This window comes from Hylobates moloch, unplaced genomic scaffold (genome assembly GCF_009828535.3).
Source record: "Hylobates moloch isolate HMO894 unplaced genomic scaffold, HMol_V3 SCAFFOLD_4, whole genome shotgun sequence".
Classification (NCBI taxonomy): Eukaryota; Metazoa; Chordata; class Mammalia; order Primates; family Hylobatidae; genus Hylobates; species Hylobates moloch.
The window spans coordinates 140700633-140715029 of NW_026652279.1; the positions used below are offsets into that span (position 1 = coordinate 140700633).

Consider the following 14397-nt stretch of genomic DNA (forward strand, 5'->3'; position numbering starts at 1 on the left):
CCCTTTGATGGGATTTTTGTTTTTTCTTGTAAATTTGTTTAAGTTCTTTGTGGATTCTGAATATTAGCCCTTTGTCAGATGGGTAGATTTCAAAAATTTTCTCCCATTCTGTAGGTTGCCTGTTCACTCTGATGATAGTTTATTTTGCTGTGCAGAAGCTCTTTCATTTAATTAGATCCGATTTGTCTGTTTTGGTTTTTGTTGTTTTTGCCTTTGGTGTTTTAGTCATGAAGTCTTTGCCATGCCTATGTCCTGAATGGAATTGCCTAGGTTTTCTTCTAGGGTTTTTAGGGTGTTAGGTCTTACATTTAAGGACCTCTTCAAGGAGAACTACAAACCACTGCTTAACAAAATAAAAAAGGACACAAACAAATGGAAGAACATTCCATTCTCATGAATAGGAAGAAAAGGTAATTTACAGATTCAGTGCTATCTCCATCAAGCTACCACTGACTTTCTTCATAGAATTGCAAAAAAAAACTACTTTAAAGTTCATATGGAACCAAAAAAGAGCCTGCATAGCCAAGACAATCCTAAGCAAAAAGAACAAAGCTAGAGGCATCACGCTACCTGACTTCGAACTATACTACAAGGCTACAATAACCAAAACAGCATGGTACTGGTACCAAAATAGATATATAGACCAATGGAACAGAACAGAAGCCTCAGAAATAACACCACACATCTACAATCATCTGATCTTTGACAAACCTGACAAAAACAAGCAATGGAGAAAGGATTCCCTATTTAATAAATGGTGCTGGGAAAACTGGCTAGCCATATGTAGAAAGCTGAAACTGGATCCCTTCCTTACACCGTACACAAAAATTAACTCAAGATGGATTAAAGATGTAAATGTATGCTTTTGTTTTTAAAAGTCAGTATCTGGAATTCCACTTGGTGTCTTCACCTTTACTGGGGAAATCATGCCAGATTTCTCAATAATCATCTTCATAAACAGAATTTATAGATATTTTATGAGAATTTCACATATAATTCATAGGTGAAGTGAAATGCAATATAAATATTTTATTTTTTCTAGGATATATCTGCCAGATACAAAAGGAACTTCCTTTTTTTTTTCCAAACATTATCTTGGCTTACTTTGGCATTGTCAGGCCACTAGTTTTTTCACCTATTTGAATGTTAAAGCCAGGAAATGGGTATAATTTTCTTCCTAGTTCTAGAAAGGCAGCATCTGGTAAGTTATTCCATCTGATTATCATTGTCATTTTATCCTTCAGATATTGAGTGACCTTTATCCTCAGGCTGAAATCAGGCAACCTTCTTATATAGTGACCTTATTGTTGTATCATAATATGTTGCTAATGGTGAAGCAGTGTACTGACATCAGACTGTGTTAAACAAATGAGGCCTGGTTTCTGTTATGAAAGAAAAAGAGCAAATGCACATTAACATGTTAAGAAGATCTGGATGTGTTGGAGACATTTCTCTTTCCTAATATTTTACACATACAGACACACACACATCACACACACACACACACACACACACACAGTGTTTGTCTTCTTATACAATAATCACATTAGCCAATTAAGGGACACCTGTCATAACAGCCCTATCCTCAGTGACAGTGCTGCTCTTCTATGGCTTACAGAGTAAAAAGGAGATGACAACACAGAAAGTCCTGCTTTAGTATGGTCAAAGAACAGCCTTCCATACCCAAGGTAAAGCAAGGATTATTTTAATAACTTACGAGTTATTCGAAGTTCAAATATGAATTCCCCAAAGCAAAATGGCTACTGATTTGCTCACATTTGTTGCCTGTTACCAAACAAAGGAAAAATGAAAATGCTAAATAAAAATGTTGTTAGGACTGAGATGCAGCTTATCAGAATTCAGATCTTTTTCAAGTGTTTACTGGTGATGCCATCATATATAACTATATGTATTACATAAAGCTGATAGGAAAACTTAAATTTAGGAAATTCATTTAAATTTCTAAGGTAACTCTGTGGTACTTCCTTCCTTTCTCCTGTTCCTTCCTCTTTTATCTTTATTATATACATATTATATTAGTTTGTTGTATTTAAATAAACAGGGAATGTCAGTTCTCTGTATCAACTTGGTTAGATTACAGCGCTAATTATTCAAACACTGACATAGGCATTGTGGTGATTTAATAGATGTAATTAAAGTCTTGAATCAGTTGACTTTAAGTAAAGAAGATTATCCTCAATAATCTGGGTGGGTGTGATTGAGTCAGTTAAATATACTTAAGAGCAGAACTGAGGATTCCCTGAGGAAGAAGAAATTCTGCCTGTAGACAGCAGCTTCAGCTCCTACTCTAGAGTTACAGGGGTCTGCTCTCTGGATTCCAGACTTGCTGGACCAGCCCACAGAACTGTGTAAGCCAATTCCTTGCAATAAATCTCTTAGGATATGTCTTCTGCTGACTCTGTTTCTCTAGTTGAATCCTGACTGATAAAAAGTTTTATTTCAGATTCTTCCAACATACTGGAGGAGAATAAAGAGAGGAAAAAGAAGTAGATCCTTGATTGTAAAATTGCTCACTTAGATATCCTCTCTAAAATTATAGAGCTGAACAGATGACAGGAATCTCAGAACCAGTTAAATAAGAAATATGTGTAGCTAAACTGAGGTTCAAGCCTACAAACTGATTAAAAGATACATATATATTATAAAAGATTCAGAGATAAAACTGGAGTCATTAGTGTGTTAATTTACATTTATATGTGAAAAGCAATAGTTTCTTATATTTTCTAAAATATGCTTTAGAATTTAATGTCCAGAAAATGACTAGTGAATTTTCATTAGGTGGAGATAGAAATTTTCAGATAATGTAATTTTACCTCTTTCCAGTCATTCTACAGGTAATTATACAAAAACCACACATATTCCAAATGCAATTCATTACTAAGATCTGTAATCACACTAACCACCAATAGCCACTTTGAATAGTTCTATGTGGTAGAGGAAGTGATAACTAAAAATCAGTGAAGTGGTAAGGAAAATTTGGAACATTGCCTCCCTGTGATTTAGGCCTGTGTAAGACGGCTTTCTGTAGGCAATGGCATGTCTTACTGCTCTTTAACTGGTGGGACTCCCAGCGAAGAATCCTGGCATTTGGGTGTGCAGCTCAATATATCTGACGATGTAAGAAAGAGGATGATGAATGCTAAGTTGCTAGTTTACCTCTAGAGGGAATGGCCCTGCTTCTGGGAAGGTGGGAGGGGTTCCCAATGGGAAGTACGCCTCAGGCAAAGAGGTCCCCATGAACTCTATATAGCATTACACTACAGAACAACATCAAAGTCATTCTTAGTAGGAAGGCTTACAGATACATTACATCCACATGAGAAAATGCTAACAATGTAGAGTCCTGAGGGTTATTCTGAAGATGAAACACCAACCATGTAAAAGGATAGTTGTAATTATCTAACACAAGTTTGATAATACTGCTCTGTCACTATACATATTGGTACCTGTCTTAGTTGGGTTCTCCGGGATGCAGATGCTGATATAAGGTTTTCAGTGCAAGAGATCCACTGGGGAGCAACGTCTGTGAAAAGAAAAAGGACTGGGCAGCGGGAGCTATCGCAACATGCTGCAGAGCTGAAAAAGTCTCTGCCAGCTTCACAGGGAACTCTGAAGCAAAGTTTGTCTCTTTAACGGCTTCAGTGTCTGGCAAAAATAGCCAGAGCCTTGTACCACTGTCTTGCTCAGTTAGTGGCTGGGTGCCACCCTGAAAATAGCACCTCCTCAGGTTGAAAGCTGAGGGAGACCTCGACAAAGCTACCAATTGGAAGTTGTCTGCCAGCCACATTCCTTCCAGCTGGGCAGAGTGTGCTTTCTTGAAAGGGAATCTGGGCAGCTTATCTCCATGTCTACTCCAGTGCTGCACAGCAGCACTAGTAAAATTCTGGGTGGCTGTGTGTTTGGAGATGAAAATTGATCAAGCCAGAATGAGAGGTGTTAGTGAAGTGCACTAAAATTCTACAGTTCTACTTGAGGTAGCTTCTAGTGCTGCACCACTGCAAATTCCTTAGATAACTAGAGTTGTCGCCATAATACCAGGGATTGAAAATATTATTGGATGTTGCTTAAGGTCTGTAAAATGGTAAAGAATACTGTTATTCCCATTGCATCTCAAGTTTCTCCTAGTGGGACAACTCATCGCCTCTGCTTGTAATGGTCCATTACAGGTCACATGGGCTTAGTTGTAAAGTGGGCAAAAGAAGCTCAGAGTGGCTCTTTTGGGGATGATGAATAAGAATTATTATTTTACATAGATCAAGAAGGCGGGATTTAAAGAAGTCAGATTGGCTCTTTGTGATACATTGCTATCTTTTAATGTCTTCTGCACATTTCACAGTAGTGGTGGCTTGGAAGAGGAAAGAGACAAGGACTTTTCTTTATTAGGTACATTACGTTAATACAGTGCTTAGTATGGTGGAGGCTCTGATGTCTGTCATCACCTACTAGTGATTTAGCATTAGCCAAGTTCATGAAACTCCTTGTGCCTTATTTTCCCTCCTCATCTGTTAACCGAGGAGTGCAATTGTGCCTATATCATGAAGTTGTGGTGAGGCTAAAATAATAGATGCATAGTACTGGCTTAGAAAGGGCTCTATACTAGTAAGCTGTTGTTCTACTTCTCCTTCCCCTCTTTCTCTTCCTCATTACAAATACACTTTCCTGCTGAATTTGTTACTCCACTAGATTAGCAAAATGTTCAGAGAATCTGGGAGGAGGGTAAAATAGAAAGAATCTGTTACTCTATCAGGATTCAAGATATCTGCTTTTGGTCAGGTCTTTGATTTTTACTGTTACGTTCTCAGTGCTGCATTGGGTGTAAGAAAATGGTCTCTGTTCTGAGCAGCCATCTATTTGAGAAACAGATGAACACATGAATGATTAATGAAAACACATATGCATATAAAATTAAGTTCTAAATAAATCTTATAGATTGTAAGTGATATAAGGATCTAATTTCAGTTTGCTGACACTGGCTGTTTGTTGTTTTGGTCATCGAAAGGCAATACCATTTGGAGTGAAATTGTGAGAGTGAGCGTTTACACCAGTAATACCAATAAAATGACATATGTTTATTGGCCTAGAAACTAAAATACATTAAGATCAAAACAAGGTAAGTTTAACAATATTTAAGTATGAGATACCATTACCTCTTATTGTTAGCACAGTAATGCTTTCTACTATTAGACATGTCAAAATGGCACAAATAGGGAGAGTTGATGAATGCTTTAAAAAGAACTACGAGTAAGGCTTACATTTTTTAGTTGTCAATCTCTCAAAGAGTTTCTGTTTTTATTGTATCTTGCTATTTTAACCAGTTGATTAGGCTCACCCAGTGGCAGTCTTCATTTCAAGGATCTCTGGACATTCGTGAAGGAAATAAAGTAAATGGGGCTCCAGATCCCTTTCCTTCCCTTCAGGGGGCTCCACTGTAAGATCATTTAGGGAAAATGTGGTGTTATGTTGAAAACATAGCTGGGTCACATCAAGCAGCCTCATAGTTTTTAGGGTATAGAATGTTGGTCTTCAGGTTAAAAGGTACTTTTCGCTGCTCTGTCATATTCTTCTGCTTGCTAGAGAAATATGCTTTATGCCGTGTCATGTGTGGTTAACCAGACACTGAGATACTATTAACAATGCTCCCAAGTGATTCCTTGCTGTTAAATCCATTGGAATTATTGAGTATTACCAGAAAATAATCCTATCTGATTTCATTACTTTCTTCTAACGTCCTTCCAGTAACCTAGAACTCTAGAGACTTCTTTCTTTGAGAGTTGTCTGGAGAGTCCGTTGGATTTTTAAATCTCTTATTACCAAAAAGTGGAAAAAAGAGTTTAAAAAGTAACCAAAGAGCTAGTGCCTGTAGTCTCAGCTACTCCAGAGGCTGAGGCAGGTGGATAGCTTGGGCCGAGGAGTTCGAGGCTGCAGTGAGCCATGATTGCGCCTGCGAACAGCCACTGCACTCCAGTCTGGGCAATATAGTGAGACCCCATCTCTAAAAGAACAACAAACAAAACAAAAATTATCCCACAGAAGAATTTCAGGGCAGTGGAAATACTCTGTAGAATACTATAATGATGGATACCTGCCATTACACATTTGTCCTAACTCGAGGAGTATACAACAACCTGAGTGAACCCTGAGGAAACTATGGACTTTGAGTGATGATGATGTGTCAATGCGGGTTCATCAATCGTAACACACGTACCACTCTAGGGTGGGGATGTTGATAATGGTGGGGGGTTATGCATGTGTAGGAGGAAAGTGTATATGGGATATCTCTGTAACTTCTCAATTTTTCTGTAAACTAGAACTACTCTATATTAGTCTTTAAAAAATCCCTTATCTTACGAACGATTTTGAATAAGCGTTTTGGGAATGTTCTAGAGATGAATCTCCTCCCCATGTCCTACGCTGGGTGAGTAATACGAGGAAGTGTCGTGTACCCGGGCGACCCGTCCTCAGGTGTTCTAGGAACGCGGCTCCATCCCTTGTCAGCCTCTGTCTCTGTGTGGTGAGAAGGCGCACTGGCTCGTGCCTGCGCGAAACTCGCGCACACAGAAAAGACCAATCAAGGACGGGTCATTCCCTCCCCCCGCGCGCCTTTCGCGACCGCCCACTCGACAGGTTGACAACCTAGACAGCTCCCCCGGACTTGCCTTACTTTTCCATCTCCTCCCACCCAGCTACACCCTCCCACTGGCGGCGCGGATGGGACGCCGCCGGAGCCAGCGAGTCTGCGCGAGCGGTCCGAGCATGCTCACTAGCGCGCGCGGCGCCCCGGAGCTTCTCCGCGGAACCGCGACCAACGCGGAGGTCTCGGCGGTTGCTGCGGGAGCCACAGGAAGTGAAGAGCTTCCGCCGGGAGACCGCGGCTGCAGGAACGGAGGCGGAAGGGGCCCTGCGGCGACGACGTCGTCGACGGGGGTGGCCGTGGGAGCTGAGCACGGAGAAGACTCCCTGTCTCAGAAGCCGGATCCCGAGCCGGACAGTATGGATCACCACCAGCCGGGGACTGGGCGCTACCAGGTGGTGAGTTCCCGGCCTCCTGTGCCTCCCGGGACTGCCTCCCGCCGCGGCGTCCCTACAGTCGCTTTCCTTAGGTTATTCCCGGAGGAAAAGCTGTGGCTTTTGTTTTGTTTTGTTTTGTTTTTTGGATCTTCTGGCTGGAGCTGCTTCACTCGCCTGTCCTGCGCACTCCTGCCTGGGACTCCTTCGAAACCCTTCCCTTTCGCCCCAAGTCTGTTCCTAGCTCCTCACCCGCACCCTTAGCCCCCCTGTGAGACGCCCTCCCTCCACACACCTTACAGCTTGTATCTGTTTTAATTTCTCACTTTATCATTTTCTTATTCTCTGACTCAGTCACTCCTGAGACATTCTAGTCGATTGTCTACTGGAAATGGGGCTGACTTCACATACCTGCCCGGAAGGTGATCGCCGTCATAAATGGGGTGGGTGAGTAGGTGGGTGGAGGTGTAAGTACTGCGTAGGGTGGGATGTGGATTTGGCAAAAATGTGGGTTAGGAATTGTGGAACCGCAGAGAAAGACTAGCCATAATGCTGATCTTGTCTCTTTGCTCGTTAACCTTGTCATTTTGTCCTTTTCCATTATGTTAGTATTAAAAATGACTGTATTTTTTGGTAATCACCACTTTTTCTTTTTCTTTTTCTTTTTTGGCTAGAGGGGAAACAGAAGTAGTTTTAGTAGAACAAATTCTAATCTTGTTTGAAAAATTATTTTTCGTTAAATACAAGGTTTTCCAGCTTAACTGTGTAAACTTTGGTAACTATGTTGAAAAAAGTGAAATGTGTTCCTCTATATTTTCAGTGTCAATTTTTAAATATATTTTTCTTTGTGTATTCTGGTGGTGACGTTGGAGGTTCCTGTTGTAAACCTTAGTTAAAAATGGACTGAGCAGTAGTTGACTCTGCTGTTGTGCTGTTGCAGCTAGGTAGCATGTCATTCTACAAACTTTCAGCCCATTTATTGAGGGAGAGGAGAAAAACAATACATAGCACTGGTGATGCAGTTTATGGTTTACAAAATTTTACAAATTTAGGTATGTTAGTCCCGGATTTCAACTTTCAAATCTATTTGCACATGTAAGACTTAGTTATAAGCCAAGACTTTCTATTAATAAGTACATTTTGGCAAATATGAAGGACACTGTAAGATGAGATCCCAATGTATGTAATTTTGCATTTTTCTAAGATAAAAGCTCATGAGGCTTCCATTTTTAATTGGTTTGCATTCTTTAAAACCTACAAAAGGTCCGTATTCCGAATTCTTTGAAATTTATCAGCTTTTCTCAACAACTTGGGAAATACTGTTTCTCCCAGTATGGAAAGCATTTTTCAAGTTGTCAGTATACACCCTTTTGATGGTTTGAAAGGCATTTCTAGGTTTGTAAATGTTAGCAAAAATAAAGTGATATAAATATTGAATAATATCAGCAGTGAAACTTGTTTCATTTTTCTAATCTTTCTATTAGATTAGAAACATCAACCATGTTCTCCTACACACGTCACTACTCAAAATACTGTTAATTTATGTAGCTCTCAGTTTTAAGGTATTTGTTTTCCCTGCAACTCATTTCAAAATAAATGGACATATTTTATTGCCGCCCCCTCCCCTCGTTTTTTTCAAACTGACGATGTGTCCTACTTAGACTTTGAATGTTCCTTGAGAACAGAGGGGCAAAAATCAGTTCTTCTAAAGATAAAGCCTACCAGTCTCTCTAAAGGTATTACTTTAGGTAGGACATCGATTTGTTCTCCTTGTAAGGCAACAGTGTTAGAGTTACACAACTTACGTAGTCATTTAACCTATCTAGTATAACTCTGGGTTTTGTTTATAATGGTCTGATTAATAACATCAGTGTATGCCAGAGAAAAAGCTGAATTGACATTTTCAATAGACTTTTTAAACTAGTGATCAGTCTTCAGCTCTGGCTTATATGATGAACACAACTATTTTGTGGTTTCCTTTAGCTCAGTTTTTGGGAAAACTGGTATGATTAATAAACTGGAGCAATAAACAACTTGAGTTGTTGAATGTTAAGGGATGACTAAGTCAGGAGATAGGCAAGTATACTTTGGGGTAAGATGGTATGCAATGTTAATTTTTCACTTATTTAAAGAGTTTAAATACAGCTTTTCCTACTGGAAAGCTAGCAGTGATGCTCAGGGTCGTCAGAATGACTTACTACCATTAGCCAATGCACAAGCTTTATCTAGAAACTGCTTTTTCTGTGATCTCTTCTTTCCTTTCATTGTTAAAAGCATCCAAAATTTATTAAGTAAAGCAGTGGATAACAGTTTAGAGCTACAAAAATTCTTGATTGTTACCCTTATAATTTCAGAAAAAGCCAGGTATGATACGTAATTTTCTGGGAAATACAGTTTTGTTTGTTAGTAAATGAGCAGTGTTGCTAACTATGACGAAGTTGACTTGGCTTACAGCTGCTAGACCACATTCTAACTTTGGTGTTCTTATTTTATTATTTATTTATTTATTTATTTATTTATTTATTTATTTATTTGAGATGGAGTCTCTGTCACTCAGGCTGGAGTGCAGTGGCGTGATCTCGGCTCACTGCAACATCCGCCTCCTGGATTCAAGTGATTTTCCTGCCTCAGCCTGCTGAGTCGCTGGGACTACAGGTGTGCTGCACCACGCCTGGCTAATTTTTGTATTTTAGTAGAGATAGGGTTTCAGCATGTTGGCCAGGCTGGTCTCGAACTCCTGACCTCAAATAATCTGCTCGCCTTGGCCTCTCAAAGTGCTGGGATTACAGGTGTGAGCCACAGAGCCCGGCCAAAGTTCTCTATTTTAAAGGATTATGTACCTCTACCAAGCTGACTTCTAAGATTGTACCTGTACCAAGCTGACTTCTTATTCTGTGTACAAGTTAAATTGGCAGTGTTGATTGTAGCAGTAATTTCCCAAACTGTATTTCAGAGTGATAGTAAGTGTTAACTGGAAGATTTATAATACATTAGCATATTAAAACCATGAAAAATTCTGCAGTAAAGACAGTGATTTGGATTTCTTTAACCTAGCTCTTCCTAATCTTTGTTTTGTTTTGTTCTTTGTTTTTAAAATTTTAAGATTATGTTAACATTTCCAAAATATCAATTTTCTGTGGAACATAATTTGAAGTATTCTACAAAGATCTGAGTACTTTGCTCTTGTATCTGGGGAATTAGAGTTGCCCTCGATAAATTAGCTGAGAAGGAGGCTTTGAAGGAGGCCTGACTATTAACGGGTAAAAAACCTACAGGTTTTAAAGCCATCTGGGCTTATATATTAGATTGTGCTGTTTGCAATTTGTGAGACCTTGCTTAGTTACTTTACATCTTGAAGCCTCAGTTTCCTTACATTAGTACCTACCTGACTAGGATTATTGTGAGAAATAATATAATACATGTGTAAAACATGTAAAGACTGGTACATGATAAATAAGTACCCTTTTTACAAGCTAATAAGTTAGTGTGTTAATGTTTCACAGTTTCTGGCAAAAAAGAGGTGACCTCCAGGTTAAAGACCGATCATTACTCATGGCATAGCAAGCAGCATGAACATCAGCATATTTGTGTAGGTTTTCCTAGCTACCAAATTCCACAAAGGGGCTGGGTGTCCATATGGATTCGTGCAGTGGATTTGCATCACAGCTGAGGAACTCAGAAACTCAGAACCAAGGGTGCAGCTCTTTTTTTTTTTGAAGCAAGCAGCAAATATCTTAGCAAACAGCAAACAAACTAGTTCACCTTCTCCTGGCATGGCAGTTACACACTGTGATTGCCTAATCTTTGTTCTCTATGTAACTTATTAGAAGAAACAGCTCAGTATCAGGAAATGGAAAGCTTTACACACACTCAGCAAGAATGTGCAGGGACATTCAGGCCCATGACTGACTGCCTCACCGAATAGTACATGTTCTGGATGAGATAATGTATAATGAGTTTTAGGTATAGTCATTTCATTTTCCATTGGAAAGAAGTGTTGCAGGCTCTTAGCTTTCCTTACTCTCTAGTTGTCACTTTTTCTTGCCAGCCTTATTGCTTTGATCGTCTCTTGTTTGTTTCTTTTGAATTTATCAGTATACTTTATCTGGTTTATATTCTTACCACACCTCTTTTACATGATCAAGGTTACCCAACTGCATAGTCTGATAGCTACTTTTCAGTTCTCATGTTGCTTGATTTCTCTGTTATACTGACAGTATGAATGTTCTTTGAAACTCCGTCCTTATTCCTGATACTGTTAATCAGAAGCTTTCTACTTCTCTTGACTTTTTCTGACTTTTCTTGTCTTAGTGAACTCTTTTTGTACTTAATCCATTCTCCTTAAATATTGATGCATTACCTGGCATGGAATGTTGTCTATTACTTTCTTCCTCATTTTACCATCCTTTGCACTATGCGAATCATATTTGTAGAATATAGGTTGAGTATCCCTAATCCAAAAACCTGAAATCTAAAATACCCCCAAATCTGAAACTTTGTGAACACCACATGCTATCACAAGTGGAAAATATCACACGTACGTATTCGACACAACTTTGTTTCATTCACATATAGTCACGTTCATCTTTGGGTCCCATTCCCAAGATATTTCATTACGTATGTGCAATATTCCAAAATCCAAAAAAAATCTGAAATCCAAAACACTTCTGGTCCCAAGCATTTTAAATAAGGGATACTCAACCTGTATAAATTTTTTGTTCTTTTGCTCAAAAACCTTCAGTGGCCCCTTACTGAATCTGCCCCCAACATTTAATAACATTTAATATTAAAACTTCCAAATTTTTAAAAAAGTTGAAAGAATTGTACAGTTAACCTCCATACAAATTGTAGGCTCTACAGTTAACAGTTTATTCTGTTTGTATTGTTGTGTATTTATCAATCTGTCTATTTTTTAATCCTTTCAAAGTAAGTTGCAGGGATCAGTGTACTTGCATGCACGCCACATGTTTATCATTAGCCTACATTTTAATATTTGTTTGTGGTTCTTTTTCTTTGGGGTAAAATCAATGTATATTGAAAGGCACAAATCTTATGTGGCCTAGTGGATGAACTTTGGCAAATTCATATACTCATGTAACCCAAACCACCTTTGACATGTAGGGCAGAGATCAGCAAACTGTGGTCCAACTCCTAGTTTTGTAAATAAATTTTATTGGCACACAGCCATGCCCATTCATTTACAGTGGTAGAGTTGAGGACATTCATATACTGCATAATGTCTTCATTCAATGAGGGACCTCATATACTGGGGTCCTGTAAGATGTGTTTAGATAAATACTGTTGTGTTACATTTGCCTGCAGTATTCAATACAATAACATGCTGTACAGGTTTGTAGTCTAGGAGCAGTAGGCTAGACCATACGGCCTAGTATGTAGTAGGCTATATATACCATCTAGATTCATGTAAGTACACTCTCTTATGTTAGCACAGACACTCATCCATCATAGGGACCCCACCCTCATGACCTCATCTAAACCTAATTACCTCCCAAAGGCTCTAACTTAAAATAACATCACTCTGGCGATTAGGGTTTCAACATACACATTTTGGAGAGACACAAACGTTCAGTTTGTACCACTGCCCTTTACAGATAAATTTAATGACCTGATACAGAATATTACCATCACCCTAGAAAGTTCCCTTATTATCCTTACTAGATCAATTCCTACCCCCAGGTGACTGTTCTGCTTTTTTCACTTCAAATTACCTAGTTTTGCCTATTCTAGAATCATACAGCATGTAGTCTACAAAGCTTCTTTCATTCAGCATGAAGTTTTTTAGACTGATCCATGTTTTTGTGTATATCAGTGGCTCATCCCTTTTTATTGTGTAGTTTTCATCATATAAATCATATGAATATACTGCAGTTTATCCGTTGCTGTTGATATTTGGGTTGTTTTTAGTTTTCTTTTGCTGTTATGAGTAAAGCTGTTATATTCTTGTACAAATCTTTTTGTAAAGCTGATATGAATATTCTTGTACAAATCTTTTTGTAAAGCTGATATGAATATTCTTGTACAAATCTTTTTGTGGACATATGTTTTTATTTTCCATGGGTGGAATTACTGAGTAATAGGGTAGGTGTATGTTTAAATTTTATAAGAAACCACCAGACTTTTTTCCAAAGTAATTATGCCATTTTACACTTCCACCATCAATGTATGAAAGTTTTGGTTGCTCCACACACTTGCAAACATTCTGCTGCTGTCAATCTTTTTAATTTTAACCATTCTGGATTTATTAAATTTTTGAAGTTTAAAATTCCTGTTCTTAGCATACAAGTTTTTTTGAATGGGCCCTCCCTACCTGTACAGTGACATATCTCTGTCTTCTTAATTTTCATGCACTGATTTCTCATCTGAAGTTCTGTACTCTCTCTGGTTTGTTTGCCTCATAAAATCCTGTTCTTAAATATAAAAACTCCTTCGAATCTATAATTGAAAGAAGGAGGTAGAGAGAGTTTCTGACCTCTGTCATCAGCATCAAGGCAGAAGAAAGTTAGGATAACTTGTTATACTGAATTATGTGTTTGTGTGTCTTTCTAACCTTCTAGACTAGTGCTTTTTCTTAAAGGTGTGTCAGGGTTCTGTCAATGTCTGACTTTTATTTCATCTTTAAAATAGATCTTTATATGTTGAAAAAACTAATTGAGGAAATGTGCACTCAAATATGGTGTATGCTAAGTAGTACACCAAGTTGTATACCAGTAGTCAAATGTGTTATATACCAAGTTGTCGCTTATAACTTGAAGACCAGTATTATGTTAATTTGGGTTGCCAGGGTAAATTGCTTTTAAACATACTCCAAATTAAAGTTTCTCTTGCTATTTTTGTGCATGTCTTGATATTAACTGTAAATACGTTATTTGGTTGAGTTTAGCTCATTAAAAAAAATTATACAAATGAGTACACACCTGAACAGTGCTGAATCAGATGGTAGCCTTTGCTTAGGCACGTTTGAGCAGTACATGATCTAGTACTGGAGTACTATATGTGTAGTGGCAAATAAATGCATTGGAATTGTATCAAGAAAATGCCATATTATAATTTATAGCTTATGTTTTTGAGTGCCCTTTGTCAGATTTATGCTAAAGGTAGGGGAGCAGTTTTTAGATATCATTATTGATTATGAAACAAATATCCTATAACTCATTCATCTGATATATAATAGCTATATATTATAGTACTTCTGTCTGCTTCTGTTTTAGGTGTTGGTTAATAAGACAGTTAAGTTTTGTCTCATGGCTCATGCTTTGGTGGAAAAGTGCAGATAGATAAGTAAGCCTAATGTCAGATAGTAATAAATTCTTTGAAGAAAATAAAGCAAGTTGATGGAATAAATAATAAATT

The 14397-nt window shown here is 38.2% G+C and overlaps 1 protein-coding gene and 1 long non-coding RNA gene across 5 annotated transcripts in view; one reads left to right on the forward strand and one right to left on the reverse strand.

The window, feature by feature from the left end:
* Window positions 1-5448, reverse strand: part of LOC131383328 (uncharacterized) — a 50899-nt gene extending 45451 nt beyond the window's left edge. The window contains exons 1-3 of the long non-coding RNA XR_009213303.1: window positions 5351-5448; window positions 3468-3544; window positions 1718-1785 (exon numbers count right to left, since the gene is read on the reverse strand). This is a non-coding gene — a long non-coding RNA (uncharacterized LOC131383328). The remainder of the gene's footprint in view (window positions 1-1717; window positions 1786-3467; window positions 3545-5350) is intronic.
* The window catches only part of NDFIP2 (Nedd4 family interacting protein 2), an 87140-nt gene continuing 74284 nt past the window's right edge, over window positions 1542-14397 (forward strand). Inside the window, exons 1-2 of one of the 4 annotated variants that reach the window (XM_058438011.1) lie at window positions 1542-1688; window positions 6705-7050. In XM_058438011.1, the coding sequence (XP_058293994.1) occupies window positions 6730-7050 (321 nt within the window). In that variant the 5' untranslated portion in view covers window positions 1542-1688; window positions 6705-6729. Of the gene's footprint in view, window positions 1689-6545; window positions 7051-14397 lie in introns of those variants that run through there. The other 3 variants (XM_058438012.1, XM_058438013.1, XM_032151091.2) reach the window with 3 other exon arrangements.